Source organism: Sturnus vulgaris, chromosome 3 (assembly GCF_052056855.1).
Source record: "Sturnus vulgaris isolate bStuVul1 chromosome 3, bStuVul1.hap1, whole genome shotgun sequence".
In the NCBI taxonomy this organism is placed as follows: Eukaryota; Metazoa; Chordata; class Aves; order Passeriformes; family Sturnidae; genus Sturnus; species Sturnus vulgaris.
In genome coordinates this window covers 99835053-99851899 of record NC_142245.1, presented here as the reverse complement: position 1 = coordinate 99851899, position 16847 = coordinate 99835053, and the positions used below count along the sequence as shown (strand labels likewise).

The 16847-nt window shown below is 39.5% G+C and overlaps 1 protein-coding gene across 3 annotated transcripts in view; it reads left to right on the top strand.

The window, feature by feature from the left end:
• Window positions 1–7910: 7910 nt before the first annotated feature.
• Window positions 7911–16847, top strand: part of MBOAT2 (membrane bound glycerophospholipid O-acyltransferase 2) — a 93449-nt gene continuing 84512 nt past the window's right edge. Inside the window, exon 1 of one of the 3 annotated variants that reach the window (XM_014895004.2) lies at window positions 7911–8103. In XM_014895004.2, coding sequence (XP_014750490.2) covers window positions 8032–8103 — 72 coding nt within the window. In that variant the 5' untranslated portion in view covers window positions 7911–8031. Of the gene's footprint in view, window positions 8104–8479; window positions 8497–16847 lie in introns of those variants that run through there. The other 2 variants (XM_088162386.1, XM_088162388.1) reach the window with 2 other exon arrangements.

Genomic DNA, 16847 nt, shown 5'->3' with positions numbered 1-16847 from the left:
AAGTAATCGTTTTCATGCCTTTGGGAACTCAATTTTGAAGTTTCTGATCGAATTCCTGTTATTGTATTGTTAAGGAAGTGGCCTTATTCACTGAGCTGAAGCAACACTGGAAAAGCTTCCTGTTTAAAGCAGCAGGGAGTGCAGCTCTGAGAACATCAATCACACAGTTCATGATATTAACTTGACTGCAGCATTGCAGGAACAGGGCTCCAGTCAGCTTCAAGGGTCCCCTGGAGTGTTATATATGGCAGGATCCCGCAGTTAGTATTTCTTCACTGCGACACAATAGCTCTCTAACAGAAACGGGAAGAGAAGGAACAACTTTATCACACTAGGGAATTGATCAGTGGTTTAGCATCTTCTCTCTCCCTAGTACCTTTCAAAAAGGTGCAAAAATTTGAGAAGTCAATTACATAATAACCTACACATAAGTTTCTTTGACAGAACAATAATTTTTTACCTTAGTAACTAAAAGTCCAAAGCTTAAAGATTTATATCCTTTGTGATTTAAAATTATCTCTACTGCTGCTTATTTTTTAAAATACATTCAAGAAGGCTTTTATGCTCTGGTAATGATTTCCAAAGAATAGATACATACTTTTAAATTTGTTGTCTGTTCTACATACTTTCACAAAATTTCTAGACAAGGAGATGCAGTGGTCCTATGAAATCTTTAATAGTTAATTCTTTATTAAAAGTAAACGTAATCATAATTGGTCAATAAAAATGCCAAAACTAGGAGAAGGATCATCAAAAAATGTCAGACAGATTTGCTGCCTACAACAAAGATCTGTGGACAAAACATCATGAAATGGACTATTCTGACCGGCATAACAGTTGATGTTAGGAACAGATTTTGTTATATGCAGACATAAATCCTGATTTTCAGAGCAGTGATGAAGATGCTACCAGCTTGAAGAGAGAGATGGAACACTGTCTTTTCATTCAGGCTGTTTAATCATTCATGACCCTAAATACACCTTGATTAAAGTACAGTTTAGAAATACTAAATTTACTTTCATCATAAACACTAATCTCAAAAACCATGGAGGAGATAATAGACAAACCCTGCTTTTACACACAATGTAAAGTGTGAAAAGAATGAAGCACAGCAGGATAAATATATCTAATGATTTGATTATCATTTAATTGAACTATCAAGGAAAAAAGAAAAGAACTTCTGTATACCAATGGGTATATTCAATATAATAAAATGCTTCTTCAGTTTTCTAGATTTTTTTTTTTAAATAAATTTATATCCTAGAGTGTTTCAGGTACACATAGTACAATTTTAGGAAGAGTGCTGCTTGACTGAATGGTTGAACTTTAGGCAAATGGCTTCACTTATGCAAGTAACACTATTTATAGAAATGGAACACGTATCTGAGCTTGTATATGACTTGAAATTACTCTCAGAAAGCTGAACACTAGCATGCATCTTTAACTACTCTTCCCAGAACATTACTTACTAAAGTTTTGGGCACATTGTTAGGAGGACTATGATATTATGAATTATCTCACGAATTTCTATTTGGAGAATGCTCATGCTCCATATCCCCTTATGCTTGCAGATGGACACTTAGCAGACAGGACATCAAGCTAAGACACAATGAACGAAAGTGAACCTCAGTGGAGTATTTTTATGCTCAGTGGCTGACAGTGTGGGGCTCTTGGTGCATTTCCTCTCAGATCTGTAGATCTCTAAGCTGACCAGCCTGTCCTGCTCTGAACAGCAAAGGCTCAGCCACAGGACACACAGCAACAGCTTCTCACGTGTCACAAAGCAAGAGAAGGGCACTGTGAAGCAAGTGAGCAGCACAGCAACTGCAGAAACAACCAGTGACGAATTCAATTGCACTGGGCTGTTTCTGGCTACAACAGACAGCTCAAAGATCCCAAGTACCTACTTTACATTCATCACATCACTCAATCTGGGTCCGCCACACACCACCAGTTCTGATCACTAAAAAGTCCATCATGACCTAGTGGCTGTCAAAGAGGAGGCAGCTCAAGCTGTGCTGACTGATGTAGGAGTAAGAAGCAGCAAGGGAGGAATTCTAAGAGCAAGGGTCCCAATAGTACGTGGAGAAGAAAATAATAGAAATGATGGGCCAAGAGGGAATGAAGAGCTGTTCAACCTCACCCCTTCTAGTGCAGATACATGCAATTGTAATGAAGAATTTAAAATGAATAGCAGACAATGAAACTAATAAGGTGCATGAACACTGAAGATATCTCAGGAGGAAAACTTAAAAAATATTTCAAAAATAGAAGGATAATTTAAACTCAAAAGAATATACACGAATAACACCAGAAACACCTGAAGGAAAATATTCTCCTTACTGAACAGAAATACGATAAGATTGAACATGATAATGCATAAGAACAGGGGGAACCATCCCAAACTAAGTAGCAATGACCATACAGACTGAGCAAGCTCTTTAGTTTGAGCCAGTCCTGGGATACAGAAAAAGAAAATGCCACAGCTCTCCCTTTCACTCCTTTAAGTTAACTGTGAACTTGAAGTAACTGAAAGGAAAACTTACTTGGTAGGCCTAATTTCAAATTACATTTTTGTTATTTACTTTGCCTCCCCTCCTACAGTTCAACCTTTGCTCTTAAACTCATTTTATTCTGAAAGCTTATCGTGGCATTAAAACCAACTCTAAAGCAGCTTTGGGATGAATAAGGCATATTATTACTTGAAAAGCAATTAATCCAAATAAAGAAGAATCTTAGTCCTATATTGTTGCACTCACCTTTGGAAAGTGGGAGGAACCCTGGGAACTGAGCTCTCTAAGCAGCAAGGATCAGTTTGAGAACTTGTAATATCTGGTATCGAGGAAAATCAGGTCTCCCCTTTCAGCCAAGGAGACATGATACACAGCCCAGAAACCTGAGAAACTTGTAAAAACTGATACTTCCATGCCCTGCTGATACAGAATGACAGGAAATAAAACTCAATTATATATTCACTGCACACTTGTTCATATACATTTCATCTGAATATGGGTTTTTTTTCAATAGTTAAATCAATGAAAATGAAGACTTTCCAGTTCTTTGCTACTGTTTTATAGTAGTAGGTTCCTTGCAAAGTTATCCCCAGCCTCTCTCATCCACTGTATCTCCTACAGTCTACAATAAATATTTGATTAAGCTCAAACCAGCTGTTCTTAAACTCATAACCTAGCTTTGAAGTTCATTGCTTTTATTTCAGTTCTGAAAAAAGGGCTTCTGTTCCCTAAACTTTTCAATTACCAGAGCGACAACAAAACCCCAACCGCCTGTGGCAGTGTTATTACATTTTGAAATGCTGTACACTGTCAGTTTGGACTGTTTCTCCATAAAGTATTTTTTAGTAGAATTTGCTTTGAAAAGCTTAATTTAACAGAGTAACTTCTTGTTGAAGTCAGTTGGCTGGACCTTGTCATGAAAGCAGGAAGCTCCTTCAGCAAAGAAACTACAACTTCTAAGATCTGTACATAAGAGTTGATATTTACAGCTGAACGGTAAGCTTGAGTCAGCTTTCACTCATCCTTCTTTAGAAGCTCTGCCTGATTTTGTGCTATATTTAAAAACCAAAATGGTCTGAGCTGAACATGACTCCATGTTTTCAAGAGACACCGATGCATTTCCCCATACGAGAATTTCCAAGATGTAAGAGCTTAGAAGAAAAAAAGTTTATATAAATCAATTATATGATTTGAAACTGATTGCTGCCTTAATAACAGAGAAGATTGTTCACTCTCAGAGCAACTCTAAGACTAAAATAAGTCAAAAATCTGAAACCAAAGCATTCTGCTAAAAGAGCCAAAGGGAGACTTTATCTATCTTGTATCTAAACTGTGGAAAGGTATTTATATTTTTCCTCGTAAGTAGAGAGAGAGAGAAATGTTACTTGAACTAGCAATCAACATTATCATAATGAAGAATTCCAACAAATATTAAGGAATCACACTAGATTCACACACTAGAACACTAAATTACTAAAATAGCTGAAATGGCTAATTAAAGATTGTATCATTTAGAAAACAGCTGATGCATGTGAGACTTACTGTGCTGTGCAGAATATTTAAAGATATAGCAAAAGACTGCTTTGCAGGAAGGGCGAGACAGAAATACAAATACCTAAATTTTAAGAGTAGACTTTTAAATTAAAAGTATTTGCATTTGACTGGCATAAGCTTTTGTAGAAACATTCTTCTCTTTGGAATGAAGTCTCAAATATTTCAGGCTAAGCAAGTCAGATAGGAAAGTCTAAAATAAGACTTTACTGTGTAAAAGTGGTCGACTCTCTAACACTGAAACTCATTTTCCTTTTCATTTATTTTGTTAGAAGAAGTTTCAGTAATTGTTCCTATTTTCTGACTGTGAATGTGTTCCTAGAACGGCCTTATCAAAGAGGAACAAGAACGGTACACAATGGTGCATCTAGAAATTTTATCCCTTCCTGTCCTCTGCCACAGCACTTCTTGTTTTGTAATTTTATTGTAGAGTGTCATATGGGAAGACTGGTATTGTTAGCACCTGAGTATCTTATATTGTCATTCAAATAAAGAAAGTTTACAGGAAGTCTCTAGTGTTTGTTACTTCATTCTGACAGATTGAGGTATATCCATAGGGATGAGATGCCTTAATGATTATTTTTGGACCCAAAAACTATAAGCATTTATGGGACCATAAAAACTTAATCAGAAGCAGAACATCAGAAATTGTTCATGGTATGCCAAGCCACTCTCCTGGAATTACTTAAATCACCACACCCTTCTGCATTCTATCTGACAGCCTTTGGTGGAAAGAATTTCCTTGTGCAAGTACGACTTCTTGTTCTCTTACATCAAAATATTTAAACCAATAGGAATGTAACTCATGTTTATTGAAAACTGTCCAATTCACATGAAATTTTACAGATTCACTACCCTCAGTACACCAGCTTCTGTGTATCACTCACCAGCCTTCTTTTCCATAGCATCATTTACCTTTCAGGACCCACTGCATTGTCACTGTGTCAGTGTGATGTAGAACACTACCTGTCACCAGACAATGCTTCACCTTCCCACACTCAGTATTTTCACATAGGCAGGAAGTTCTCTGAAAACATCTTTTTCAAAGTAAAAAAAAAGAGGAAAAGCAGAAGACCTAGTTTTACTGCAGTGCCAGCGACAGCACTTACCATACATTTATACAGCAGACATCAAAGACAAGCTACATTTTCTCTGTCAGACATCCCTTATTTTCCTGCTACTTTCTTCTCGAGCAACATTTGTACACTTGACTTTTAATTGCAAACTTAGATTTTCAGCTCTGTGGGGCAGAATACCTTTTGTTCTTCCATGTAACCAATCTCCCCCACCAAGTGAGGGTTTCAACAAAGGGACTATTATTTTGTAACTCATTCCAACATGTATTTCTGTGATGTTGTGTTCCCCAACACACATCTTCCTAAATAAGAGCACAAGTAAGCCTTCTCAAAACACATTTCTCCACCGGAAACATGGGAAAGATATAATTATGTTACTTAATGCCATAGGTGCAAATTATTTATAGTAATACTGTGATACACTGTATAGATGTATCTTTGACAGATGAACTCATAGGATCCTAGGAGTCATACAGGAAAGAATATTTTTGCTATTTTCTGAGTATTGCAAGAATACATACACTGACAAAAGAATAAAAACTTACCAGAAAAATAAAAAATTGTGTTTTAAATCCAACCAACATTTTTGCTGTGATATCATGAGTTTGTTTTCAGGCATTTTGTTAATTGGAAATAAGGAGTTCGTTCAGTAGGTCAATTCTTTGCTGCCAGTATTTCATCAAAGTGTCAGTAATGGCACCTCCATGGATTTATACAGATGCACCAGAATAACTCCTTGTCAGACTGATTCAGAATTAGGTATCAGCCTTTTCTAAAGCAGCTCTTTTGTGGCTTCATTTGATAATGTTTAGGCTAAGATTTCCAGAGATTTCTGTGTGCAGATATATATCTCCTTAATGAAAGAAAAATCAGATAAACTGAGCTGAGTCTTCATATACATATATATAGTGCAATGCAGACTATACTGAGCCTAGTGACACTGCACTCCTATGAAGTTATTCACACACATATATATAATTTCCAGGTTTAGAGTTAAGAAACTGATTCAGAATTAATTGGGAAAAGTTTGGGGGGATTTTTCCCTTTCTGAAAGCAGCTCTTTTTGCTTTACTATAAGACCATTATGCTATTGCTTCTGCAGCCGCAGATGCTACCACGATTGTAATTGCCTGTCATGAAGTGAAGAAATCTAATTAAAACCACTTATTTTCACCTATTAACCAGTCTCTTTAAATTCAGACAAAAGACCTTACCACGAGCTAAAACATAAGTACAGAGCGTAGTCTGCAATTCAGTAAGAGAAACAACGTGTGTTTTCAGATAATTACACTTACCTCCATTTTCCTGCTATTACCAATTAGCATTAACCATGAACTTAAATGACTATGTAAATGACTACACCTGGCCACTAACCCACACACACTCAGACCACTAGTATGATACTGGAAAATGCATTTTGTCTTTTACATGCTTAAAATGGTGTCTCTTTTTTGTGTTGAGGGCATAAGGAATAACTTGCAGTTTTATCTCAAGGGACACAGGGTTCTTGGTTTTATAGATAAGGCCAGGTTATTTCTTTGGAACCTCCTTCAGAAAGTCTTTTAGAACAATATTTCAGTTATTTCATAGGAAAAAAAATATTTACAGAAAGCTCTGATGTAAATAGGCAGGCAGGGCACTAAACCAGAATGGCTTAATAAGTGGCCCACTGCACAAGCTCATCTGGTAGAGTTTTCTGCACTTCCCTAATATGATGCCTTCACTGAAGTGCTTATTGTGTTTCATACTGGATAGTGTTGACTGGACAGGTGGAAAAGTCGTGCTGTGCAGCAGTTCAGAACTATTGCCATCACCACATCACTTCCTGCTTTCTTTAAGGAAACAGCACTGCTAGACTGAACCCAGTGAAAAAGTACTGGTGGTTTTACCATTTCACGTTTCTGTATTTAAGAAATAGGCCCATAATAAACTGAAAACTGTATCTTATAGCCATGATAGACAGACTTCCTTAAGTCCATGGGTGGCTTTAAGAACAGGATTTCTTGTGCCACTTCTTAAGGGTTCCAGGTCACCTCATGCCCTGTGTGTCTCCATAATTCATCCAGCTGTCCGCCCCTGTTGAGCGCCCATGTGCCCGTCTGGGCGAAGGGCTCGGAGCCGGACGTGGGCTGGGCTCTTCATTAGCTCAATAATTACCTGCACTCACACGGTCTGGCGCTACCCTCAGCGACAGACACCTCCTCAGAGGCCACCTGGGCCCTGGGCACCGACCCGGCCAGCACTGCGCTCCCTGTCCGCCTGTCCTTGCCTTGCCCACCCGTGCGGGGAAGTGTCACCATCAGGTGCCCGCATCTATCACCCACCGGCGCCCTCAGAGCTCACCCCGCGCACCTGGGCGGAGGCCAGCCCTCCAAATCACAGAATCCCGTCGGAAGAGACTCCGAGATCATCGAGTCCAGCCTATGAGTGAACATCACTATGCCAACTAGACTAGCACTGAGTAGTCTTTCCCTAAACACCTCCAGGGACGGCGACTGCACCACCACCCTGAGCAGCCCATTCCAATGTCTAATAACTCTTCCTGCGAAGAAGGTCCCACCTAGCGCAAGCTGGGACCAGGCAAGACAGCGCCGGCGCTGCTCGGTACCTGCGCGGTGCACGCAGCTCCCACCCACCCTCAGCGCGGAGCGGCCGCCGCGGCGCCACCTCCTCCCGCCCAGCCCGCCGGGGGGCGGGGATTGGGCGAGCCCTCCCGTCACTCCGCGGCGCCGCCGCGCAGCGATTGGCCGCCGGCGCTGTCAGTCATCGGCGGGACCGCGCCCGCCCCTTGTTGTCACGGCGCCGTGCGGGGCTGGGGCCGCTCGCGCCGCCGTTGTTGCCGCCGCCGCCGCCGCGGGAGCCCGAGCGGGGAGCGGCTCCCCGGCCTCGCCATGGCCACCAGCACCACGGGCTCCACGCTGCTGCAGCCCCTCAGCAACGCCGTGCGCCTGCCCGTCGACCAGGTGAGGATGGGGAGGCGCCCGCCCCGCCGCCGCTCCCGCGGGCTCGCCGGGGAGGGACCTCATCGCGCCCCCGCTCCGCGCCGTCCTGCCCCGCCCCGTCCCCCCCGCGACCCCTCCGTCTATCCGTGGGGCGGGGGCCGGGCGGGCAGCGCCCGGAGCGGGGGGCGGCCGCGGTTCCTTTCCGCACCCGCGGGCGGGGGGGCGCCGGGGCGGCGGCCGCGCTTGGCGGGCAGGTGCGCCCGCTCCGTGCCCGCCCCGGCTGGTCCAGCATCCCGCCCGCATCCAACGCTGTCCTGCCTGGCCCTGCCTCGCCCCAACTTGTTGGCATCGTCAGTCGGCAGATGTGGATCCGCAGCTGGGAATGAGGCCGGTGTCAGCTCAAGGGATGCAGAGGTTGGGTAATAATTGCAAATGCAAAGCAGCACGCTGCGCCTGGATGCGCCTGCCAGGGGGGTTTACACGCGGTGTTAAATAATATGCGCCGCTCACAATGCTGCTGGGAATTCGTGTGTGCTTTGTAGGCAGAGCCTTTCTGTGGTATCTATTGTCCAAGTGGTATAAAAATTCTTGAAGGCTGTTAATCCTGATGTCTTCACGAAACGTCGGAAGATTACAAAATAAGATTGGGAAACTGAGGTTTGCTGAGTTTAATCACTGAAGTTGGACCAGAATGTTTTGTTTATGAGGGAAGTGGTCTAGACCTCCTAAATCTACAGAATATTTGTGCATTTAGGAATACATATGAAAAGTAATCTGAAGTAACTACTGATACAAATTTTGTAGCACCAAGAAATTTAAGGTTAGGATTTTTTTTTTTTAATGTTTCATTTATGTACATATGGGTGAAACACATCAAAGAAAACAGATAGCAGAGGGAGACTTTGATGTCTTGGTTTTACGAAATATACCTAATAAGTGAAAGAAGTAACTGGAAATTAAATACAGAGGAAGGAGCATGCCTAGTGAAAGTATTTTGGAAGTGACTAAGTTACTCATTCTTCTTTTTTCTTCCCCCCATTCCCCAGCCATTTGTTTGAATGGTTAAGGATATTAATGAAAGAGTACCTTCTAGAAAACTGGTAAAACAGGCAAGTTGAAATTGAGCTTGCTGTGATGGAATAGATACTGGGCACCCCTTGCAATGATACCTGTGGCTGGGATCGATGGCACCTCGTGGCTTGGTGCCTCATACCTGCAGTAGTAAGCTGCTCTTGCCGGGTGCAGTGTGTTTATTTCCATAAAATGTACACCTTCTACAGGGTACTGTAAAACACATCAGAGTTCACCATCTTTTTCTGTCGTGATGCTGGTGGTGTGTAATTTACTACTCATATTAATAGTCATTAATTTGTTTTATGACATGGTGTGGCTGCTATCAAAATTGTTTCAATGCTATGAGTATGGCATTTTGGTGATGATGAAGTTACTTTTTATCAAAGCCTGGAAAACTTCCCTGTATTGAATGTTGCAACAGATGTTCCTGTAGAGTTAAGAAGTTTTTCTAAAGTACACTTTGAGCTCTGTTGGAGCTTTTGGGAGTAGTCATGTTGGAGGGTGGCTAAACGTGTAGTTTAGATTTGTTATAAGCAGTTGGAAGTCAAACATACATTGTTTTTGGACATCAGTGGACTGTACATAATATAGGTCCAGTAGTGTATGAAGAGCACTGATTGTGACTGGAGTATGAATTGAAGAGCCTCAAAACTATGCTGCACTGAGGAGAACATAACTATAAAAAGACTGATAAAAAAGGCAAAGTCTTTTGCAACCTCAATGCAAGATTCCATCTTGATAGTAAGCTTGTAATACAGAAAGAATGTGAATTGTGTTCAGTGTAATGAAATCAAAGGGAGTGAAGGAGATAATGAGGGCAGGAAAGGAAAAGAAAGTGCTGATATTCTGGTATGTTTGCTCAGAGATTATGCATGACATTTGGTGATACTATAAGCATATTCAGAATGAAAATGTAGCACTGCTTTGAAAAAAATAATAGAAGAATGAAGGTTTTTTGGTTAGTACATTGTCTCCGTTGTCTCCAGTACTTGCTCCAAATCTGTACTATGACTATAGTCATACCAATATAGCAGCTGCTTGAAATAGGCACTCTGGTATAATACCAGGACTCAACTGCTGGAGATCAGTAGGGGATTTTTTTTCTCCACTCAGTTTTGGTTTTGACCACAAGTCATTAATAATCTTTATTGAAAATGTTGCTTAAATTGTGATTTAGGTTTAAGCCCTTACTATCTAATTATCCTGCTAAGGCATATAACTCTTGGAAGACAAATTGAGGTAGCATGTGTTCATGTTGCCTTACTCCCTGATGTTCAAACAAATGAATGGAGAACCTTCCCTATTTGGCAGTGGATGGAAGTAGAAATTTAAATTCAAGGTGAAATTGCTATCTCTAAGATTAATCAATTAGATCCACATCTCTGTGTGGATCAAGTGTGAGAAATTGATTACTTTTTTACTTAATGCTTGGCAGAATTAGAGGCAGAGATTTGAGAATGGTGCTGGTTATGTGTTAGTTGGAGATCAGTGCAGAAGATGAAGCGTGAGCTCCATCAGAGCCATTTGACACAGCAGTCTCCTCTGTGTGCCCAACTGTGTTGCAAAAGAAAAGCTTTATTACTTTAACAATTTGCTGTTCCTGGACATTTTTTCCTTGGAACGAGAGTACTAGCTACCAGGTAGCTAAAGGAATGGAGAAGAACTTGTTTTCTCTTTTTGTGTGTATCTCCAACAAGGTATTATGTAGTAACTTGTTGGTGTGTTAACCTTTCCTTTGGCTCTCGTTTTGTCTTGCACCAAGATAACCTGAATGGCTGAATGGAAAAGTTAATGTATTCTTTTTTGGCTTCTTGGGCCAATTTTTCTGTTGTTATTTGATGAAAGGGAAGGTGCTCTATGTGAGCAAGAACCTACAGCAAGCTTACCTTTCTTCTATATTTTGTAGTAAGGAAAAAAAATCACTGCCTGGGAGTGAAAAGCCTTGTAAAAAACTGTTTATTTTCACATCATGGAGAAGGTAAGTTGGCTGCTCAGGGAAGGAAGCATGCTGTCAACAGCTGTGTCACATTAGGTCCTTAAAGGTAATGAATGAGTGAATAAATATTAATGTACTGCATACCCCTTGTCTTCTCAGGGGACAGAAGGAATAAAAGTAGCCATGTCCTTCCTGCCTGGACAACTTCCCAAGAGAAGTATGGGAAGGTTTGCCATAAAAACTTGGCTGCTAGGGTATCACATGTTGTATAATGCATTGAGGTTGCAACTTGAATTATTTTATTGTAGTTACATCTGTCACCTAGCTTCATGGTTTTCCTGGCTGTTCTCATGTCATATTTATGCCTCTGTTTCTTTCTTTAAGGTGAAGCCTGACAAATAATGTATTGGACTTTGGTCTGTTTCCAATTCTCTCACTACCTTACTGATTGTCCATTGACAAATGACTTATCTTGATTATGTGTCAGCTTACTTGTCATTAAATTGGAAAGATTTAAATTTGCTTTGACAGTGATTCTAGGAGAGCAAAGCTTTCTTTTTGGCGTTTTGGTCCCTGTGAGGTTAGGGGAGTTCAGAGAATAATCATTGCTTTCACTGCTTCCAGCAGAGGGAGCAAAATTTTTTTTACTGAAAATTGTACAGAAATTGTAAGGGTTATTTCTGCCCTTCATGTGTTGTAGAAATAGATAATTTGTAGTAGAGGAATAGTTGAGCAGGGGAGATAGGAGACTGACTATGACAATGTATGAACATCAACTTTTTATACGAGTTGTCTAAGAGATTGATTTTGAGATCCTGAAATATAGTCTGAACTAAGTGATTATCAGTCTGAACTTCAGTGATTATGTTCTAGATGAGAAAAGGAAGAATGTGGCTCCAACTACTATCAGTATAGCTGTATGAAGATATGTGGACAGAATAAAATGCCATGCTTATGATTATTCACGTGACTTAAATTTCAGCATGTAAAAATAAGGGGTATTTTTTTCAACAGAAGAAAAAATATTTCTGTGATATTTCCACACTTTTCTTGGTTTTTGGTTTGTTTTTTTTTCCAATCTAGTTTTAGCTTTTATTTGGTTAAGTTTGCTTATTTGTGTAGATTAAATGTAATTGTCTACGTGAGTGCCATCAATCTTCAAAGAACCTAAACTGAGTTTTTTTATTTAAAATAGGCATAAAAATCAAAATCTTCCTAAACATGAATTGCATGAACCACACAAACTTACTTCATTTAGTGATCATAAGCCACTTTGCTGTACCTTTACATAATTTTCTGCATATGCTTCTTTGTGCAGTTACCCAAGTTGCTTTCATCATGCCTTTAACACACTTGGTTCCACATAAAAGCACTGATGTATGTTGAGCCAGTGTTTCACCTTCAAGCCCTCAAGGAGAGTGGGCAGGAATTTTTTTTCCTTGTATCTATCTATGAAATATTTATTTCTTACATGTATATGATGTAAGAAAGCAATTTAGCTTGCTTTCTTTATTTTGATGCCTTGGAGTTGAGCACAGCTGTAGTTTGGAGAAAAGGCAAGGTTTGGAGGTGGGGTAGGCTATGTTGCTGAGAAGCATTATGTACCTGATTTGCCTGCAGGGTACATCCGAGTATATCTCCTAGTTAGGTCTCTGTAATTTACCAAAATTTTGAGCCTTAGTGATGCCTTATCATCCCTTGTTTTCTGCCAAGGCAACATAACGTAACCTCCTGAGGGCTGAAATGTTCTAGTCTGATAAAAACCCTTTTTGTCTAAACATGAAATGGATATAAAAATGTTTGTCCTGTATAAGTGTCCAGAATTTAGATGGCCTAACGTTTGACTGAAGCATTATCAAACTAGAAGAGAATAAAGTGAAGTTTCCTTCTTTCACCACTGATTCTTAGACCCTTGTGTATGGTTGTGGAACCCAGAGCAGCTCATTGCTGACTTTTCAGATACGACCCAGGAAGTTTGTAAGTAACAGATGTGAGTAAAATTAGCATTCATGGGTGTGTAAAATGCAAACGGCTGAAGGCAAGGGAGTGGTAGGATAAGCAAATTGTGCCCCTGTTTTACCCTGTATTTTCCTTATGTGCTGCTAGCAGCTGTTGGGTGAATGAAGGGTGGATGGCAAAATATGATGATCTGTGATGATAGATAGAGACTATAGTTAGTGGGAAAAAAAAGCAGGAAATAAAGTTCTGTTCTTCATTCTGTATGTGCTGTTCTCAATGAGTGGATGTTTTGAATTGTTTGGATTTGTTAGCCAAATTTTTAGTGGTTTCTTAACTTCCCTTTGGACTCTTGGAAGGGAGGGCATGTATCAGCAGAAGGGTCCTCTGCAGTGACACCTTTCCAGATTTTACTGTTAGTGGTTAGGTGTTGACTTACTTAACAAACAATAGGTAAAGACTTAACTCTACAATGAAAAATATGTAAAGAAGGATGAAATGGTTGGGAGAAGAAGAAAAATTGATGAAGGAAAGTGGCTGTCTCAAGGAAGAGGTGAAATCTCTCATGAAGAGATTTGGAAAAGAAAGCAAACACTGGTTATAGTGTTAGAAAAGATGGGCCATTCATTAAGTGATATAAAGATTTAGTGCAAGAAGGAAATACATCTTTGTTATTCAGGTTCATTAATATTGTTGTGAGGATGTAAATTACAGAGCTGCTTTAATTCTTTAATACTTACAAAAACAGTGAATTTTGTTATCTCACATGCTTTCATACTGGGTGTGTTTTCTTCAGTTTTTTGCAAAGCAGTGGAAAAACTCCAATATAATTATACCTAAGGTTTCTACAGTAAACATCTAAACTAAACACTCTTTACCTTAACCTGCTTTGTTTTGTCACATTATTTTTCACATCCTTATGCAAGTTGTTGAGGTGGTGTAAGCTCACCTATGCTCATGGTAGAATCCAAAATGGGCTTCAGAAATTGCTAGGAAAATACTGGAGTTCTAGGATGTTGAAAAGAAACAGTGGAGTGCTCAAAGAACAGTCTAATAAAGAAAAAAGAGTAAGGCATGAGGGAGATGACAAGTGTCATTTTTTACAGAGTGCATGGTTACTACTGTGTTGCTTTCTGTCTCTGTAGGGTTTCTGCTGTAAATCTCTTGTACCACAGATATGTCGATCTTTTCTCTCTATGGGCTTTTTCTTAAGTATTGGGCTGACTTTAAGCAAGAGTTCTAAAAACTAATAGAACTGAAAGAGATGAGTCATCTTTATCATTCAGTAGTCCTGATATTGGTTGACTCTTAACTCCTGTTTACCTGTTCTGTGTTGACCTAATGGAGCACTGTGATACATCCTCTGCAGCCTTGATTACAGAAGTCTTTCTTCACATTTATAATTTTGACTAATGTGCGCTTTTCCTGAGTAATGTGCCCATTTTTTTTTCCTTGTTTCCCTTGAACTAGGGAGTCTAGACTGGGTGTTTAGTTTCTCCTGAGAAGTGAGGACAACTACATGTAGCCAAGTGAAAACCTGTTTGCTTGGTGTGTGCATCTTCACAGTATTTGTGTTACAAAGAAAGTTGATGTAGTGTTTCAGTATGGATATTTGATTCTCCTTCTTTCATTTGGGAAGTATTTTAAATTCAGCATCAGTTGAATCAACTTTTCTAGTCTTTTAGCACTTGTTTAAGTGAACAGATCTGTTTGATAATTTCAATTTGTCTGCAAATTTAGGTAAGTGCTAGCTTTTACAAAGGAAAACTTCCATAGCTCTTCTTTTTATTCTAGAATAATATATCCAAAGGTGAAGTTAGTTTGGTTTGGCTATTGTGTTGTGATTTACTGTAGTTGGGATTTTGGTGTTTTCTTCTATTTCCAGTTAAAGTGACCTAAGCTGCAGAAAGTGTACTTAGTCTGAAATGTGGCTTTTGAGCATAATAGTGGTATTACTACAGTGGTATATTCTATACTGTAATGGCATCTGTACAGATCATTCTTAACCTTTCTGACCTGCCTTTGGCTGAGTAATACTCTTGATTCTATTGCTTCCTCTCAATCTTATATATATATATATATATATATATAAATACACACATCTACAAAACCTCAGTCATTCAATTGACTAAGCATGTCATCGAAAAAGTGGACTGAAGGCCCAGACTAAAATGAATTGGGTTTCATTCTTCCTGGTGGAAAGGCTGTAAAGAATGTGAGGTCATCACAAATCTGCAGGAATTTTAGAAGTTCAGTGGTAGCTGAGATCTGTAGAAGGTCCACCCATAGAATACATTAGCAAATAACTTTCTGTAATGGAACTGAATGTAAGAAGTCAGATAAAATATTTTAATATAGAAGTATAATTCTAAGTGTTACTAAAATATTATTAAAAAATGGCATTAATTTGGAAAGATGTAACCTCTCAAAGTAGTGTCTATTGCTTGGATGGATTGCTGCATAATTGAGATATTTAAAGGGCTGCTGTTGTGGTGCTTGGAGATGAGGCTTGGCTGATCTCATGGGGATTATTCCTGAACTGGGAAAGGCAGGAGGGTAACAGACATGGAGGAATATGTGTGTTGGATAGAATACATGTGTTGTGGAGGAATATCCAATGTGTTGGATAGTAGTTTGTTCAAGGGAGAGCATAGTGAAGCCCTCTCCTATTTTTTTTTTCTTGCTATGGAGAGCATTGAGGAGCTGACCATTTTAAAGATGGGAAATATTTGTTCTGCTTGCTGATTAGGATGACTGTTGTTATCAGATTTGTGCTTGCTATATGGCCAAGAGACTTACTTTCAATGTCTGTTGCTTATTTTAAAATGTATTTAGGTTTCTCACATACCAGGAGAATATAATTGTAGTGAAGCAGATCTTAACTGAGAAAATGTCAGTTTCTGGTTGCATTTGAGAAATATACCTCCATAGGTGTTGGTTATTTTGTTTTATTTTTAAATGCCTAGGAAAGTGAGTAGCTTGTAAAGTTTTTGCAGAATTTCAGACCCTGTAGTGGTTCTCTGGGCTTTAAAATAAAAATTTGTTGTTCGAATATTTGAAGACTGTGTATTTATAGGTGACACAATAAAAATTTTCATTTTCCTTGGAGTTGCTAGATGGAGCTTAAAGATTAACTAGCAAAAAAGGGAATGTAAAAGTATGCACACAGGATGGTAAACATAGCTGGAACTATTGGATAAACAGATAATGAGGAATATAGTGGGTTTTTGGGCAAAGTTCTGTCTCAAGAAGTAACAGTATATGACTAAAAAAAAGTTCAAGGAAAGGTCACCTGTAATATTGAGGCACTCATAGAGTATGACCACCAGAGATCCCTTTAGATGACCCTCTAGGATCATAAAAGGGCTTCCAATGCGAGACAGATGCATGCAAATTAGTTTTAGGAAAAATGATGTATATTTATTAGCTAGGAAGTGCGCTGTAATGAATATGTATGATCATGATGGAATAAATACTCTGTTGTAAAGTTTCACACACACATTTGATTAGAGAAGATATCCTCTGAAAGTGTCCAGCACTGTAATAAAGAATGTCTGCTTTCTAATACTTCAAATTGTGTTATTTTCCAGCTGATTTTGTTATCCATGTACTGCTGGTAGATGTGACAGGGTAGAGACTTTGAGTTCATCTTGTGTGCATATGCACTGCAAGTGTGTGATAAAAATCCATGGTTTTAAAAGTGCAGTAACTGAGTTGGTCTTTATTAGGAACTGTGTTTTGCCAACATAATGCCAGGCTGTGCATTGTGTTTTGGTGTTGTGAACTCTTTCTCTCTGGT